The 18,211-nt window shown below is 47.0% G+C and overlaps 2 protein-coding genes across 5 annotated transcripts in view; one reads left to right on the top strand and one right to left on the bottom strand.

The window, feature by feature from the left end:
* The window catches only part of LOC102024977 (chromosome unknown open reading frame, human C22orf31), a 12,223-nt gene extending 1,699 nt beyond the window's left edge, over positions 1-10,524 (top strand). Inside the window, 2 exon segments of the mRNA XM_013520305.1 lie at positions 8,078-8,524; positions 9,383-10,524. Coding sequence (XP_013375759.1) covers positions 8,078-8,524; positions 9,383-9,808 — 873 coding nt within the window. The 3' untranslated portion in view covers positions 9,809-10,524.
* Positions 10,525-11,084: 560 nt separating this feature from the next.
* Znrf3 (zinc and ring finger 3) overlaps positions 11,085-18,211 on the bottom strand; it is a 222,880-nt gene continuing 215,753 nt past the window's right edge. For all 4 annotated transcript variants that reach the window (XM_005396172.2, XM_005396171.2, XM_013520423.1 and 1 more), the window contains 2 exons: positions 16,007-17,752; positions 11,085-14,674 (listed from right to left, as the gene is read on the bottom strand). In XM_005396172.2, coding sequence (XP_005396229.1) covers positions 14,631-14,674; positions 16,007-17,752 — 1,790 coding nt within the window. In that variant the 3' untranslated portion in view covers positions 11,085-14,630. The remainder of the gene's footprint in view (positions 14,675-16,006; positions 17,753-18,211) is intronic.

Here is an 18,211-nt window from a genome sequence, read left to right as displayed (position 1 = left end):
CAGCCGCCGCCGCCGCCCGGCCTGCTGAGGGCCCGCCCGGCTCGGTCGGGCGGCCCGAGGGGCGGAGTCCGGCACACTCTTGTCCCGCCCCGCCCCGCGCCTGCCACTCATGCGCTAGGCCACGCCTACTTCTCTCTCCTTGGCCCGCCCCCCTGGGCCCCAGATCTGCCTGAGCGAGGGGTGGGGCCACTAGGTGAGGGGCGGGGCCGGGGCCAGCCTCCGAGTCCCTTTGCTGAAGTTCGGCCGGGCTGAAGCGAGGCCGGCTTCCCGGTGACCTCTGCTCCACCTACACTTGGGTCGTGACCCATGCGCGGGGTCAACCACAGCGGTAATAATCAGAACAGCGTTTGGAAACCGCTTTTCCTTGCTTGGCTCATCGTAGTGGTTAACAAAAAGGTGCTTTGGAATCAGCTTTTCCAGGTTCACAGCCCACTGGATCACCTGTAAGACTTTGGACAGGTTAAAAGATATACAATTCCTACCTCACATTTCCTCCTCTGTTAAATGGGCGGGAGGGGGGTGATAGCAACTGCTTCCCAAAGCGGTTGCGCTAAAAATGAAATAATGCGTGGGAACTTTTACGCGCACACAGTAGGGGTCCAGAAAATGTGAGGCTCCTTTCTCCATGCCAAATCTTCCAGTCACAACAGAGGCACATACTATGCCCTGGTTCAGAGTCCTATCACATATCCTGTGTCAAACAGAACAAGTTTCCTAATCTGTCTGAGCTTTGGTCATCTGCAAAATTGGAACCCTAAAGGGCCTTCACAGATTTAGATGAGAGAGAAGCAAGTAAACCGCCTGATGCAAAGCCTAGAAATACATGGGACGGTGCTGCTTGTTTTACAGCACGGAAGAGGGGCCGGCTTGAATTCTGAGGCCCTTTGCCAGCCCCTCCCCAAATCTTTCCCCAGCCTCACTGGGTCTGTCCTAAGCCTGCCTTCTTCCCCATACTCCCCCAGGCAGGGGAGATTTTCCTACATTCTAGTCTACAACGCCCCGGTGACGCCTAGAGGGACAGGTCTGGGCAGCGCCTGGCGCTTTCAAGTCCCTGGTCCCGGGCTTACAAGTGCGGACATGCGCCCAGTGAGGTGGCGGGAACACCTGCCCTCCTGAGCCTGCTCACAGCTCCCCGGGGCTGGGCGGTGCTGACCCCTGGGAGCTCCCTGGCGTGACTAGGTACACCCACCCCTGCGCTGCACAGTTGTCTCCCCAAACCCACAATCCCCGCAGTCATTCCCCCGTACAAACACGCAGCCAGCTCCTCCCAGGGCCGGGCCCCAAGGGGGCAGCTACCTCCCCGGAGGCCTCTCCATCCCTCTCCACCCACACGACCCAGTGTGGCAAGAAGAATCTTGTTCAATCATTTGTTTTCACTGTCATTCCTGAGTTCAAGAATCCTCTGGGCTCCTTACTGGAGCACCGGGACACCATCACTAACCAACCTACCCAGCCGCACTCCATGCTGGGGACACACCCTCCTCATCTCCTCAGATTCTTGCTCAGTCTCCATTTTCCCCACGATTTCTACCCTCCCAGGCAGAAGCACTTTCAAAGACAATGAAATGAGAAGGTGCAGGTGACACCATCAGTACAAAGCAAACCCTGGCTAAAGGTGAACCTTCTTCCTTGAACAAATATTCAGGAAGAATGTCCCTGGCTGAGGACCCAGCCACTACCAAGACAGGCCCAAATCTCTTTCCTGGAAACTTACATCCTAGTCACCCCTGGGGGGAATCTGGTTGTGTGTGTGCAAATTTGACACCCAAAAGTACCACAGAGGGGGAAAAAGAACTAAAAAAAAAGTTAGCAAGATGATCTGTAGACTATTTTAAATAGGACTCTGGGGAAAGAGTTGATCAAACACAGGAAGCAGTTTTCTTCAATTTATTAGAATCTTTCCCCATCCCATTGTTCGTTTCAAGACAGAAAATAGAAAGGGGCATGCAGGAGGTTTGAAACAAAGTTTATCTGGCCAACTCAGGATGCTCTAGCCTCCTCATAGTAGCTCCAGGCTGTTCTGCCCCACATAGGAAGCCCCTTTATGGGCCAAAATCAGCCCCCTATCCTTCATTTAGTTTTCTTCCCCTTAGGAACAACCAGGACCAGCTATGTAATTTGTACAACACAGAAAGAAATGAAAATGTGGAGTCCTTGTTTAATCTTATTAAAAATTTCAAGATGGTGACAGAGTATTAGAGCAAGGGGACCTGTGTCCATACACAAGCAGCACAATCATGAAATCAGCCCTATGTACAACAGAACTCAGAAAGTGCAAGCTCCTGCCCCCTCTGGAGCCCTAAGAAGCATCCCTCCACCCCCGCCCCATTTTCTTTTCCAGCTTGAAGTCCAGCAGCAGGGATGGAAACAGGGCACAAGAGGCTAAAAATACAGCTGAGTGTGTCTAGGTCATGGCACTTAAGGGCTCAAGGTCTTTTGCTCAGTTATGCGGTCCTGGCCTCCGGTAGGGAGCAGCCTGAGATATTCATTTCAATGCTTCGCATGCCTGGGCATTTAGCAGCTTTATTTCATGGAAAGAGTGAGGACATTGACTATGGCCCCTGGGCCACTGAGAAGAGGTTAGTGTGTTTGCCTACTTGTACTCTCTAGTCAGACCCTCCATGGATAGCAAGGTTTGCCAGGGAGCTGGGAGACCTAAACAGTTGCACTTTGGGTTAGTCTATGTCCTTGAAACTCCAGTTAGGGTGACTTCTGCTCAAAGGACAGCTGTGTCATGGACAGACCACTGGACTAGAGTCTGATTATAACAAGAGCAAACATCTAATGCAGATTTTATGAAGTCCCACACAGTGTGCACAGTCCTATTCCACAGAATCTTCCAGTAGCCTTATGAAAGAGGTGCCCCTGCCGTGTCCACCCCCCATATACAGAGGTTAAATGACTTGCTCAAAGGTCACAGAGTGGTGGGACTGGGCTTTGAACCCAGGCAGTGGGGCTCCAGGGATATGCTCTGAAACACTGCACTAAGTGGCCTCCTTATCTTCGTAGGGTTCTATCACTGAGTGACCCAGGGCTGGAAGTAGGGTGAGACAAATGAGTAGACAGTGGCTAAAAATTTGAGAGAACTTAAGTGTGAACACAGTAAAAAAAAAACCCAAATAACAAAAAAACACTCAGTAGTCAAAATAAATATTGTTTAATAAATATTATATACAGCTAATAAATATGTAAAAAGCATTTAATGCAATATTTTTAGAAACATAAATGAACATCAAAAATCCACAATGAACAATAGATCAACTTTTTTTTCCCCAGTGTTAGGAATTGAACTCAGGGTCTCACACGTGCTAGCCAAGCGCTATACCACTGAGCTATCCCCCAGCTCCGTTAGCAACATTTTAAATAAAGACAGGATCTGTAGTCCTGATTTTCCTTTGGACTCAGGTTTGATTCAGCACAGAATGCTTACCGAGCCTGTCTCCCAGGTTTCTAACTGAGGCTCCTAGCGATGGAAACTTTGAGAGAAGCAGAAGTTTGCTTGTCTGATGTGGGTGAGAGAAGAGAAAGAATCTGGTCTTGAATATAATGATTGAGAAGCGTCTGTGGAGTGTCCCGTTTGGACAGGTTTGGGTTGGAAATGGGAGTCATTTGCATTTGAACTCAGATGACAAATAGTGGAAGGACGGACAGGCATCATCATTTCCCGTCCTTGGCCCATGACTGGTACATATTCAGCACATGTGGTCTAAATCAGTGACCTGCAAAGTTTGCATCACAGTTCAGGAATCTTCAAATTCTCTCTCCAGAGTTTTTCTCTTCTGCATCATGAACCTCAGATATGTTCTCAAAGGGGCATGGAAGTTTACTGCTTGAGTGTTAAAACAAAAACATCTTCTGAGGAAATGAGAAATAACAATTTCACAACTATTCCATAAAGGAGGAAAGATAACAATTCATATAAATGGATTCAATTTCTTCTTGATTAGCTGATTCTCCAGAGAATAGGAGCTGAGAGACTAAAGAGAACAAATAAAAGAAAAAAAAGAAAGATTATAGGAGCTAAAAATACTAGGGGGAAAAGTTTGGCTAAGCATCAAAGAGGTGCAGACGTGTTTCCAAATAGAAGTGCTGGTTTAGATATATCAGGAAGCATAACTCCAAAGGATGGGTGGAAAATAAAGGTTATCAGACTAAAATCAGCAAGAATATGATAAAAACGCTTCATGGGAACATCAAACTGAGGAAAAAGCCTTTCAGCAATATAGCAGTCCACCTACCTCAACCCTACAAGTTGGTACCAAGGATGGAAACGCTCACCATGGCTTCAGGTCCCTGGACCAAATGGTCTTTCCAGGTTGAATTTGTAATTCTTAACAGTCTTTGAGGGAACACTCTCTGCTGGTGTCTAGCTACTTCCTTATTGTATCCTCCACTGCTCACTTCTCTTCCCATCCAATGAAACATGAACTGTTCTGGAACACTCCCACAAACAAACAGGAAATGGAGCTCCTGTCCACCTATCACTTCTGTGCAGTCAATCAACCTCACACATCTGTAGTGAAGATGGATCATGAGAAAAGAGACACTGACAACCAAGGCAGACCAGACACATTTCCAGCCTTCAAAGGCATCATTGCTTAGCTTCATAAACCTGAGAGACTTGAGACAAAGATAATATCAAATTTGGGATTAAATCACTGTAACCATAAGCAGCAGGGGCTAGAGAGAGAGTTAGATGAGTGAGTAGAACACAACATTAATAACGTTAATAACAACAGCATCTGTTTTCTGTAAATACTTTCCCCAAATCAATCTGGGCCACCCCAAAGGCAGAAAGCTGGAGATTTTTTTTCCTTTTCTATCCTAGTGCAAGAATATTATTTATTAGGTGCTAACTATGCAGTAGAAGTCATGCCAAGTGCTTCATTCACTCTATTCTCACCATAACCATTGGGTAGGCACTATTACCATCCCCATTTCACAGATGAGGAAATTGAGGCCTATTTGCCCAAGGAGAGGGACTGCCTCAGGAGTTTGGACAGACCTGTGGGCCAGCCCTGTGCCAGGCTCTTCCATACTCAAAATATGGAGTCAGACAGACTGGATACAGTAGAAGTAAAGGTGACAGAAGGATAGATGAGAAAATTGAGGTTGAGAAGTGGGTCTGGGATGCCAATTTGAGCAAAACAACTCCTGAGCCCACAGTCTCAAGGCAAAGGTAGGACGAGGACTAGGCCCAGAAAGGGTGTGTGGATGGCCAAACAGAGGGGAGGAAAAGCCTTACAGTGATAAGTGTGAATGATTCAGAGCAAAGGCTGTGCAGATTTTGGCTGGGTCCAGTCTCTGTTGATTACTAAGTATGGGACCTGGAGCCTGGTTCTTGAACAGCTGTGCCTCAGTTTCCTCATCTGTAATGTTGGGATGGCAACAATACCCACACTCATAGGACTGTAGGCAACATTCATCCCATGGTACAATATTTATAACATTCCTAGAACATTGTCTGGCCTTTGTAAACAATGAATAAAAACTAATTTTCTCAACACAGGAAAAACAGCACAAGTGAAGTGAAGTCCCTCGCGGGGTTGGTTCTAAAAATGGTGACAGTCCTTCGTAGGACACAGTCTATTGAAATAAGTTACATGGAATGGAGAGAAGGCAGAATTTTGATCAGGTTTGAAGACTATTCAGAGGGCTGCCCATGTGAACAGCTTGGTGACAAAAGGAGATTCAAAGTGCTCTTCAGAGTCACAGCTGTGTTACTTGGTATTGAGTCAAAAACAGGCAAGTAGATATGATGGATGTGAGTCTGGGAGGAAGGAGAAGGTGCAGGAAAGCCCAACTCAGGACAGAGAAAGAAGCCGGGCATGGTGGCACACCCGTAATCCCAGAATTCTGGGAGGCTGAGGAAGGAGGACCACAAGCTTGAGCCCACTCTAAACAACTTAGTGTCTTAGTGAAGCCCTGCCTCAAAGAAAGGAAGGGAAGAGCAGGAAGGGAAGGAAGTTAGAGATGGAGGGGGGAAAGAAGGAAGGAAGGAAAGGAGGGAGGGAGGTAAGGAAGGGAATAAAAGGAAGGGAATGAAAGGAAGGAAAGGGGGGCCAAAAACTAAAGCCAGAACAAAGAGAAGCACAAGAGCTACTCCAATGATAACTTTTCAGCTCCATACCTGCCTTCCATGAATGTTAGGCAGAATTGAAATGCAGAAGATAATTGTCGAGTAGCTCAAGAGCATGCTACCACCTCTCCAAGAGTCACCAGCCCTGAGAGGATGCTTGCTGATCTGCCCAGTCTCCAGACATTCGCAAACCCTTCCCAAAAGCAAGCCCTTTCCAAAGCCCTACTCTAAAACTGACCCACCTCTTGGGAGGTGAGGCCGGGACTCGCCACTGAATGAGTGCCATTGTCCTCCCAAGTGTCTGTGGGTCCAGATGCTGTCGGTCTGGAGGTGGTTCCACCACAGCCTGTGGTGTGGTCTGCCTGTAAGCTTTGATTCACTCCAGGGATAACACTCAGAAATTCAAACAGGCAACACATGCGATTCCAGGCGTCCCTGCCAGACTCACACTCGGTTTTTCCATCATTTCACTCTCCTCTCCCTGGGGAGAGAGGCTCCTTTGGCATTTTGCATATGAAAAATCAAAACCACCAACAGGACCAGCACCTGATAAGAAGCAGGGCATTGCCCAAGAGTTCCCAAGAAGAGATGCCTTTGTTCTCCTTTCAAGCTCTTGACACCACTAATGGCTCTAATTACTGCATTTGCCATGGGATGTAAAATAAAACCACATTCCAGAAACCATGTAGTCTCCTTGGGAGAGACACATAGGGAGAAGTGCCCAGGATGATAGGAAAGTGTTCTTTCACTTCTGGTCCCTAACTTTGGCAGCCGTTGTAAGAATTTAACAGTACCTTCTTTATGTGCATGGAGGAGAGTTCTCTTGCACAGGTAGGGATGCATCTCACTACCTGTATCCACAAATCTGGTCTGTGTATTTGACATTTCATACACATATGTTTCTTAAGATATTAGGATCTTTATCCAAGCCACTCTGGGGGAAGTGACGACTTCAGAAGTTCTTAAGGCTATGAGTACAACAAAACAGAACTTCTTTCTACATAATTTAACTATAAAATCTGATGATGTAACACTCACCCACATCCACATCACAAACCAAAGTGACATCACAAATACTAGAGATAATGGCTCAAAACTGCCTACATATGAGCCCAAATCTAAACAGCAATTTGCCTATACATGACTGAGGCAGAGAAAGGCAGGTGACTAGAAATATTAAAACAAACAAAAAAAAGAGAGAAAAGAAATATATATTTCTTTCCCCTACTAAGCTAGCTAAAATAAAATTTAAGGCAACTGAAATATGGTAAGGTGATTTTATTTTACTTTATTTTTTTTTCTGGTACTGGGAATCAAACTCACAACCTTGTGCTTGCCAGGCAGGCACTATGCTGCTGAACTAAATCCCCAGCCCAGTGATTTTATTTTTTATAGATGGCATTTCTTAGAAAGCCAGGTCTCTTTAAGTATCTGATTGTAATCTATCCAAACTGTTTTCTTGTTCTTGGCTAGTTCCTGGAAGTGGAGAAAAGCATAATTTAGGCTGTACTTCTACCTTTATGGACCCAAGTATACTTCTTTAGTGGCTTTTCTTGGCTTAGGGCAGTATGGTTGGAAGGTGTCTTCAGGGTTTCTCAGGACTTACCTGCTGTCATTTCTGTGTCACAGTGTAAATGAGTAGTGACTACAGCTTATATAGGAGTCTTAAGCAACCCTCCTTTCCTGCTATGGATTCCCTTATTCTTCCAGCAGATAGCATTTGTCTTGTATTCCTAGTAAACCTCCCCTTGCCCAACTTCCTGCCTCAGCATGCTATGTTCTTCAAGAGCCTGACTATCACAACCTTGTAAAATTTCTCTCTTTCCTATTTGGTATAAAAAGGGAAAGCAGTGGAGAGGATATATAGCAAAATTTTAAGAGATCTATGCGGAAAGAACGTTCTATAAAAAGATGTTAATATTTAGACTTCAAAGATTTGCTAGTCTCTGCTTGAGAACTGCTTGTTTTTTATTCCTCCCCAACTCCCCATAATCCTAGCATCGATTCCATGTGGGAAGTGGCTCCAGCATCACCACCTATGGCCTCCGACAGTCTATCTTACTGAACACCAGGCTTCAGGACTGCTATGTTATCTCCCCAGCTCTCACCAACATCTGGATGGCTAGAATGTGTGCAAAGCAGAACATCCAGGCCCCAACGCCAGGTACCACCTCTTGTTGGGAAGTGGTAAAGAGTCCATTAATCACCAGTTCATTCTCCTTGGTGAAACTTGTGCTCAGACGGTAACTGAAGGATAAATACTGCTCAGTACCTTCCAGGTTTGGAGACGCAAAATCCTTGAATAGATTAAAGCCCACAGACAATTCAACAAAAGCCACCCAGCTGGCTAAGATAAGAAGCTCCATCAATTTCAAAAGCAGGCAGCCAGTGGGGCAGCTGCCAGGTTCACCTGGGCACAGGAAGACAGCAGGAAGCATCAGGAAGGTAGACAATGGACAGTAGTGGAGTTTATGGGATGGGCAGGGAGAGGGAAAAGGTAATGCTAGAGAACACTCAACATCTAAGAGAGCTACACCAAGTGAAGGAAATCCTAAAGTTCAAGATAGGGTTGGGATTGGGTGGGGGCTGCTGATGGAGTGCATAAAGTACCAGATCTGGGGTCATGCTATTATAATTTAAAGAAGGATGAAAGGGTTTCATAAACACAAACAAAAGGAACTTGACAAAAGGAAATGAAGGGTGATAAAGGCCAGCCTATGGGTAGTGTGTATTTGTACACATATACATGCCTGAGGTAAGCTAGTTTCCACATGGAGAGCTAGGCCCCCACATGATCTGGGCCCTATCCTTCATTCCATGAGGGCCAGCAGAATGCTTACAGTTAGGCTGTCAAGAGTTCAAATCCCAACTCTGACCATAACTGAGGATGATCTTGGGCTTAATCTGTCTTGATTTTATCATATAATGAACCTTCCCTCAGAGGGCTTCATGGAGATTAAATGAGTTGCTACATGCAAAGGGCTTTTGAACAGACCCTGGCACCAAGTAAATAATTAGGATCCTGACTGGCACTGAGCAGATGACAGCTGTAGTTAACAAACTGCTAGCTGTGTGGGCTTGGGCGAACCAATTTCCCTGCCTTTAAAGCTGCCTCCTGCTGACCTTACCGGTCTATAGGGAACACACACAGTAGTATACATAAAGGAATTCAGAAAACTAGAACATGCTAGACAAATGCTGGTTGTTGCTATAACCAAGACTCTGAGACACAAATCCCAGATAATTATTCTGAGCTCCCTTCTCAAGTTTTAGCTTTGACTTCTCTGCTTTCTTCCTGGCTAGAGCAAAGAAAGTTCAAAGGAGAAAAAAGTAACAGCCCGCCAAGATCTTGAGGACAGATATGCCAAACATGTGGCTGCCACCCAAGCACTAGCCTGGAACAGTGGGTTGCCAGCCTGGAAGGGTCAAGCATTGCTTCCTGAAACCCAAAAGACACAGCAGCTGTCAGAGGACACCTTAACCATCCATGGCCTCCCCACAGAGGGCTACCAGGCTCTGTACCATGCTGTGGTGGAGCCAATGCTGTGGAACCCTTCAGGAACCCCCAAGAGGTACAACTTGGAGCTGGGGAAGGCCATCAAACAAAAGCTTTGGGAAGCTCTGCACAGCCAAGCTGCCACCATCAAAGGTGCTCAGAACGACCCCTAGCCAGGTGGGAAGTGGCTGGGTGAGGAGCCTGTGCCCAAGACATAGCCCAAATTAAAGTGAAAAATAAGAACAGGAACACATGAGTTTAGGTTATTCTCTGCTAGCGGTCTGAAAAATGAGAAAGAAGTATCACTTTGCATTCTCCAAGCAATCTCAGAGTGCTTTTCAAATTAGTGACTACCCTCCCAGGAAAACAAAAACAGCTATCAGATTTGCTTAAGACTGAAGTCTCTTTCCAGTCATGGTTTGATAAGGTGTATGTGACAAAGAGACAGGGTCCCATTATGTTGCCCAGGCTGGTCTCAATGATGCTCTTGCCTCAGCCTCTGGAGTAGCTGGGACACAGGCTTGCACCATCATGCCTAGCACATGATTAGGTAATTTTGAGGTAGATGCTTGGAGGTTTTTTTCTACAAGGACTTTAGGATTTTTGAGTTTTCAGGTAGGAAAATGTGTGGAACATGAGGCCAATGGTTTATATCCAACCTATCTTCCCTCTTTCAAGAAAGTGGACCACTAGACTTTTGTCATTTTTAGAGCAGGGGTCTTACTAAATTGCACAGGCTAGTCTTGAACTTGAGATCCTCCTGCCTGAGCTGCTTAAGTGCTGATTATAGGTGTGTCATCACCCAGGAAAAGCTTTTGACCATTTACTACTATTGCATTACTTTCCCTGGCTTTCTGCATATGCACTAAGCAGAGCTGGGTATGGTGGCACATGCCTGTAATCCTGAGAGGCTGAGGTAGGGGATTCACTGTGAGTTTGAGGCCAGCCTGGGCTACACGGCAAGTTCAAGCCCAGCCTAGAATGCACAGCAAGACCTTGTCTCAAAAACAAACAAACAAAAAACCCCCAAGAAAACATATGCACTGAGGAAAAAGCAGACCATCATTTCAAGGACTTAAACCCCCAGTCTCTAGCAAATGTTCTCACATGACACTGCAGAACTCCCCAAAGCCCAAACTCTGTGTTTACAGGAAAGGGAAGTTATAGGGATACTTCCATGGGTAAACTGAAGTTCAAAGCAGTGGCCAGGTGTAGTGGTGCAAGCCTGTAATCTCAGCACTCTGAGAAGGTGAGGCAGGAGGACATAAAGTTCAAGGCTAGCCTGGGCAACTTGAGAGAGTCCTGATCAAAACAAAACAAAAAAAGGGTGGTGGTGGGGATGCAGCTCAGTACAAAGGCCCTGAGTTCAATCCCCAGTACTGAAAATAACCAAAACCAAAACAAACAAACAAACAAACAAAAAAACAACGAAAAAACCCCCACTGGTCCATACAAACCTCTTCCTTGCAGAATCCGAGACCTTGACAGAATAGAACAATGACAACGTAGTATAACACATACTTGATAAAATTGTATTTTCTTTACAGTCATTTGTACAATTTGTTACAAAACCATAGAAGACTACAACTTGTTTTAAAATCATTTTTGGTCTGCAAATATGTAAAATCTGTGTGCAATTATCATGTATTTACAGGGCCTTGTGTTAGTCATTTTCAATGATTATTCCAACAATGTCACACTCTCAACATAGGACATGGCTTAAGATAAATATATTAGTAAATAAATATTCTGAGAACATATTTCCATAAATGAAATGTGCTGCTATACATATACAGAATATACATAAGTTGTTTTCTAGCTTTTAAAACATTTTTTTAAAAAATGGTAATGTTGGAAAAGGAGCCCTTACACCATTTTATTACAAAATCTTTACAGCAAAGTCTTTATAAAATATTTTAAGTGCTAAGGGAGAAATTAAAAAAAAAAATTTAAATAGTGCCTTGTTAAACCAACACGTTTATATAAAGAATAGAAAAAGGCAGCTCTGTTGAAAAGACAACCCTCTTGATTAGTAATTATTTTTTAGACCTCATTTTGAAAGCATGAACTTTGAGTGGAGACCAGAAGCATATAGGAGAGGGTCTGAGCAGTGGGACAGGAGATGGAACTTCATGAAGTAGCTTGGGCTTGCAAGAGGAAAGTTAAAGCCAGCTTACTGGGACTGTGTGCACAGAGGTACCGTGGAGGTCAGAATGCCCAGACTTCCATGTTCAGCTGGTTCTAGAACTCTTCAGTTCACATGGCTGTCCTACACCCAGGACAAGGGCACAAGACCTTGCCCTACCGTCACATCCTGATTTGGGGGATGGAGTGGTTCCCAGTGGAAAGTGAGATGCTCTGTGTCCCTGGCTATACAACTACCACACATCACAAAGGTGCTTATCACCGTAATTCGAACCTTTGAACGTCAAAGAGAGTTCATTTGATTAAAAGAGTGATGCAATAAGATAGTTGGTTATTTTACTCTGGTGACCTTCCTGTTTGATGAGCCAATTCAAATTTCAAAGATGATGCTTGATTTTTAAATGTTCATTTTTTTTCTTCCATTTATAAAGTACAAAAATTAAATGTGCTTTTTGTTGTCTATAGTTATCTATCTTTCAAATGAAAACTGGTGCATTCATTTTATAAGTCCATTGGCAGCTAAATTCTCTCATCTATTTACTGCTTAAGGCTACTCAGGGGTGGTTTTCTAGCCAGGGCTAAAGAAAGCTGCTCTGGGAGTAGGGTTTCAGGAAAGGAAGATAATATGCACTCAAAGGCATTAAAAACAAAAAAGCAAAACCACAAACAAAAAGAATTCCAGGAGAAGCTGCTTTTTGCAGTTCATGTTAAAAGTCACGAACCACCGCCTCCCTAAAACCATGTAATGCAAGCTGTTGTTCTTAGCAGCTGCTACTCCTGGCCCCAGAAATAAAGGCGGCCCTGATCCCATGTCAACAGCTTAGGAGCTTCTCACACCCTCATCAACAGGTGTGCTGGGCACAGCCCAGGGGAGTAGCCCCCACAGGAGTGTACCCCAGAGGCTGGAGGATAATTCTCACCATTCTGAGTTTCTAAATGGCAAATGGCTTGATCAACAATAGCTTGATGTGGGGATTTCTGTCAAATCCTAGCTAGAAGTAATTTCCTCGTAATAGGTTGGGGTCTTGAAAGTATTTTGATATAGTGAGACTTTTATTCAAAATGTTCCAGTCTGGACCATGGGCTGACTTCCCGAGTGCCTGACTGGAGAGGGGTTAATAAGTCTTCTGACAGCCCAGGGTGATCCCTATCCCCACCTATAGGAGCCAGGTCCCAAGGTTCCTATTCTCAAATGAGCGTTTAGATACTCAATGAGCCACACTCTTTCAGATGGCAACAACCATCCACTAAATGAAAGGAAAAAAAAGTGATCAGAAGAGTTAGTGAACATAAGGGGCTAATGTGACTATTTTCCTCTAAGTGGCGGGGGTGGGGGCGGGGGGAGATTAAGAATAAGAAGGAATACATTGGACAAAAAGGATGACAATCCCTGATCTGAAGTAGTTTTAAATAGTCTCTCCCTTTTAAAAATGAAACACTTCTTTTTAAAAATGGTCTGGGTTTTAAAAACTCTCCCCACCCCTTAAAAAAACAAAGGCTGGAAAAATACAAAAACCCACCCTTTGGGTCTAAACTACCTGATAGTCTGTCTCATGGAGAATCAATACATAATAGTGCATTAGATAGATAGTAGACATTTGCAGGTGAGATGAGCAATTTCAGCCATGAGGCAGAGGGCTGAATAACCCTGAAGTGGGGTTTCTGTGGGGAAATGGGATGGGAAAAGTATCACTCAGAGGGAGCTCAGGGCATCCCTTCCCCATGGGGTTTGAACTCCTAGCCCAAGGAAGGCAGCCCAAGGAAACAGCAGCCAAAGGTGCTTGGCTCCTCCTTCCGTAGAGCACATGCACAGGGGTGCCCCTCTCCAAAGGGTAGTGTGTTGCAGGGTACTCAGAGCAATCTCCCCCAGCCTCACCAGACACCAAGGCCACAAAAGCAACACTCCTTCTGGGTGTTCGCCCATATTCCCTGTCTAACCATTTCTGCAGCCAGTGAGAGGAAGCCCAAAATGTATTTCCAAAGGAATCCAGAGTCAAGAACACAGAGGCAGCGCTTTCTCTTCATTGCCTCAGGAGTTACAGTTCATGTGAAGAATCTCAAGAACACTGCCCTTATGATCTGGGCCTCTGCCAAGATCAGGACTGTGATCTCTTGTTTGGGATGACCCAAAGCGACAGAGGGAGGATACTGGGCAGAACAGTCCTTTGTCGTGCTGAGGCTTGTGCAGCACTGGTTTAACCCAGGTCCCTAACGCTGCAGACTTTCTGGTCTAGTCCTAGCCATTTCCATCACCTGTCTAAATGTATAGGCTGGAGAGGCACAGCTTCCAAGAAACCCTGACATTTTGTACATTTGGATTTGCCACAAGAAAGAAAGAGGCAACTTTGCATTGTTCCTCAGAGTTTGTACCCATATTAACTAGCTTTACTTCAAGTTTCTGGTTCATTTTCTAAGGCAGGTGTAGCCCTGAGCTTTTCAAAGGCCTGAGCTCCCTCAAGGGAGACAACAGTATCTACACATGATGCAGTTCACTTAATGCAGCAGTGATTTTTTTTTTTCTTTTTCAGCAAAATTGGTGGTTAAGGTTCTTTAAAATATATAAATAACTTTTTACATTTACATATAATATCTTTTTAAAAAAAGAAACAAAGCAGAGAACTCAATCCCACACACCTTGTAACCCCAAGCACACATTTTACAAGACAGAAGAACAACATGTTATCAAATGAGCCAAAGGACTCAGAATTTTTTTCTGTTGGTTTGTTAATGGGAGAGGAGGCTTTTGCCACAGGTGGCTCACATTTTGGGCTGAAAGGAGGGCTCTCTTTATTACCACTTTTATGTGTTTGTCAAAGCTAAAAATTTTTTTTCTTTTTCTTTCTTTTTTTTTTTTTTGAAGGAAGTCAGAGTCCAACAGTTCCCAACTTTCATTAAGAGTTCCTTCTGAGCTCAGGCTCCCATGCCGCTGCCTTCTGCTGGGCAAGATCCTGGTCCTGGGAGACAGAGGGAGAACAATCATCAGGGGAGGGAAATGGTGCTGGAGGCCTTGGGCACAATGCATAGGGGCCAGACAAGGGACTCTAGTACCCCTGTTCTCTGTGCATGCTGGGCAGGCCCTCAGAAAGTGACAGCTCACAATGGGGGGAGCAGTGTGGACTGTGTCCCTGATCAAGGGCTGAAGCAGCCCTCTTTTTCCAAGAGGGGCTCAGTCTACGCTAAGAATGTAATGGTGTGCTGGGGGCCATCCCACCTCATCTGCATATATAGAACTTTCTGGAAGTCCTTAGAAGCATGAAACTATAGCATACAAAAATGATCTTAAGTGACTGCCTAGTGTGTGCCAGGCACAGCTGCAGGTGCTGCAAAAGCACAGAAGGTCCCCCTCAGAATGGTACGGACCTCCCCACAAAGTCATCTCAGTAAGGGACCTTGGCTGGGGGTTGAGGGTAACTCAGATCTGGAAGACAGCTAAAGGAGAGGTGTGGCAGATAGGATAAGCTTGGCATCTTGGTGAATGGAGAGAGGCCACCGGGGCTAACGCAGCAAGCAAAGAGAACAGAAGAGGCACTGGTTGGTTGGGTAGGCAAGGGTCAGATCACAGAGAGCTGGGTGAAGAGTTTGTTTTTTTGTTTGTATTTTGAGACAGGGTCTCCCTATGTATTTCAGGTGGGCCTTTAACTCACTATGTAACCCAGGCTGTCTTTGAACTCACAGCAAACCTCCTGCCTCAACCTCCCAAGAACTGGGATTATAGCATGCAACACCACACCTGGCTTTAGTTGACATTTTTAAGATTCTAAATAATGATAAGTCATTAAGGAGTTTTATGGGCTGGGGATGTAGCTCAGTGGCACAAGTGCCTGCCTGGCAAGTGCAAGGTCCTGAGTTCAGTTCCCGGTACCAAACAAAAACATAAAAACCCAAGGATTTTCTATTGTAAAGACATCAACTTTTGTTTTCAAAAAGGCCACTCTGCCTCCCAAGAGGAAGAGAAGGCAAGCACTGTAGCAGGGGACTACCTCTGCCTTTGCCTGGAGAGGAATGGGCTGGAATGAGATGACTGTGGCAGGGCGTGCAGAAAAGATGATATATCTGAGATGTACTTCAGGGGACAAGTGCTGCTGTGGACATGACAGGGCGGATGCTTGCAAGGCTTGCTTGGTAGAGACTGAAAGGTCATGGAAACAGGCTTAGTGGATATGAAACTCAGAGGAGCAGAGCTGGGGAACGACACACATTATCAGGTACAGATGCTGTTTAAAACCAAGGACATGGAGGAAGAAAAGGACTGAGAAGGGCCCTCCCGTGGAAATGCCTGCTCTTACCTGCAGCCTCAGCACCTGGGGCGCTGGACTCCTGAGTGTCCTGGGGGTCACTGGGGAGGCTGGCCCTGGTGGTACCTGCCTCCTCTGGAGGACAATCAGGCTGCAGCACATCAGCCTGGTAGCATGGAGCCTGCTCCTCTTCCTGGGCTGTTCCCATGCCCCTGTGGGGCCGCAAGGCATCCAGGCCCAGCGTCCCACCCCAGGGGCTGAGGCTATGAGTCCCTTGGCAGTCTAGGGGTAGGCCCAAGTCACAGTCTACATCCTCCGGAATGATGGGGATGCGCTGGCTAAGGTCCTGGGCCCCTGGGTAGCAGCTGGGTGGGGGCTCCTCAGCAAGTGTGTACTGCACGGTCACCGAGTAATCCTCAGTATAGCAGCCGCTGCCCCCTCCTCCACCATGGGCCACTTGTTTCTCTTCATAGAAGCAGCAAGGCAGGCCCTCATATTTTACCCCATCTATCCTGGGCAAATGGTCTGGGTGAAGGCCATACCGGCCCTGGGGGCTTCCTGGCTGTAGCTCCCCTCCAGTGTGGCTGCAGCTCTCATGGAGTGGGGCACTCAGGAACAAGGTGCTGCCATTGCCAGCTGCTCCTGCTCCAGGCCCCAGTGCAAAGGACTGAGGCTCACAGCAGCAGACACACGACGGCCCATCTCGACCCCCCTTCCAGGTCCTCCTGAGGTTCAGGGCAGCCCTGGGAGAAGCCTCAAGCCCCACGTCTGAGGTAGAGCTAGTAGGCCCCCTGTGCTCCAGGGAGGAGTTACTGCTATAGTTCATCTCCAGGCTACAGGTGGACAACTGGTCCCCTGAGGGAGAGGCAGGGCCTGGCCATGGCTCTCCCTTGCCAGCACCATGACTATGTGCTGCTAGGAGCTCCTCAGGTGGTAGGGAGCCCTCAAGGCACATGGCAGGCCCTCGGTTGGAGCTGCCTGAGGCCCCTGCCTCACTGGCGTGACAGGGGCTCCGGCTGCGGTAGATAAAGGGGTCATAGTCACTGCTGAGAGAGCTGCGGAAAGTGGAGCAACTCCCATACACGCCCTGGTTGCTGACCTCAGTGCAGTCCACCACAGAGTCGCTGGAGGAACAGTGGCACTGGCCAGAGCTGCTGCTGCTGTCACTACCCGGGCAGTCGGCCAGGTAGCCACTGCACATGGAGCGGTGGCCATGGTAACAGCTGAAGCTGGACATGCTGCCACTCTCCAGGTGGGAGGGTGGGGCCATGTGCACCACAGTGGGGAAGAGAAGGCTGCTGCCCCCACTGGATGGGAAGGCACGGGACGGGCCCCTGGGCGGGAGGCTAGGTGGGGGCTGGCTCTCCTGCTCCGGGTAGCTGAGGCCCTGGAAGTAGTAGTGTTGATACATGGTCTCATACTGGGAGAAGCAAGCTGCCTTGGAGAAGCTGCGGCTGCTGAACTTGGGCCTGCGGAAGGGGTGGGCTGGCGAGTATGCTCGGTGCTCCAGGCTGCAGCGGTGAGTAGCCAGGGTGTGGTCCAGGTGTAGGGGTGGGTAGCCACTAATGTAGGTGGGGGTCTGTGGAGAATAGAGGCTCTGCTCCCCATGCTGGTCCATGGATAGCAGCGTAACAGGGTTCCCGTGGGAGTCCATGCTTGTCCTTGTGGGGTAGGCCGGGATGGCGTTGGTCCTGTGCACACGACCAGGATAATGTACTGGCAAGGTCACCCTCTGCTGCCGACCACGCGCAAGGTTGCTTGTCTCCACACACACGGCACCTGGGCTTCCCTTTTGTTCTGGGGAGAGGTAGAGGCAACAAGGTAAACAAGGCCAAGCATACTAGTGCCAAGATCCGGAGGCATGAGAAATGGCCACATGCCAGGGTGCCTATTCTTGCCACCCTACCACATTCTAAGCTGTCAGCAAGGTCAGTTAGGCTGGCTGGAGGACAACCTGCCTTTCTATGAAAGGTGGTCACTTCTGTAGGATCCCATCTCCTACCTCCCCACGGCTCTGGCTGACAAGAGTACCAAGAAGGAGACAAAGATGGTGGTGCTTCCTGCCCTGGCCCGTAACACAGGAACAGAAGAGCAGTGTCTCACATCTGTCACAGTATATCCATCATCTGTTATGGCCCCTGGGAACAAATCTGTGATCGGGGCATGGGCAGGTACCGCTATTATCATCCCGCAAATGAGATCAGAGGCTTCAGGCATGGAGAGGCAAGGAAGGGCTGCCTTCATGTTTAATGTGAA

The sequence above is a fragment of the Chinchilla lanigera genome, unplaced genomic scaffold, assembly GCF_000276665.1.
Source record: "Chinchilla lanigera isolate Chin_1 unplaced genomic scaffold, ChiLan1.0 scaffold00054, whole genome shotgun sequence".
NCBI lineage: Eukaryota > Metazoa > Chordata > Mammalia > Rodentia > Chinchillidae > Chinchilla > Chinchilla lanigera.
Note: the sequence above shows the minus strand (reverse complement) of the source record. Positions and strands in the feature narration are given on the sequence as shown.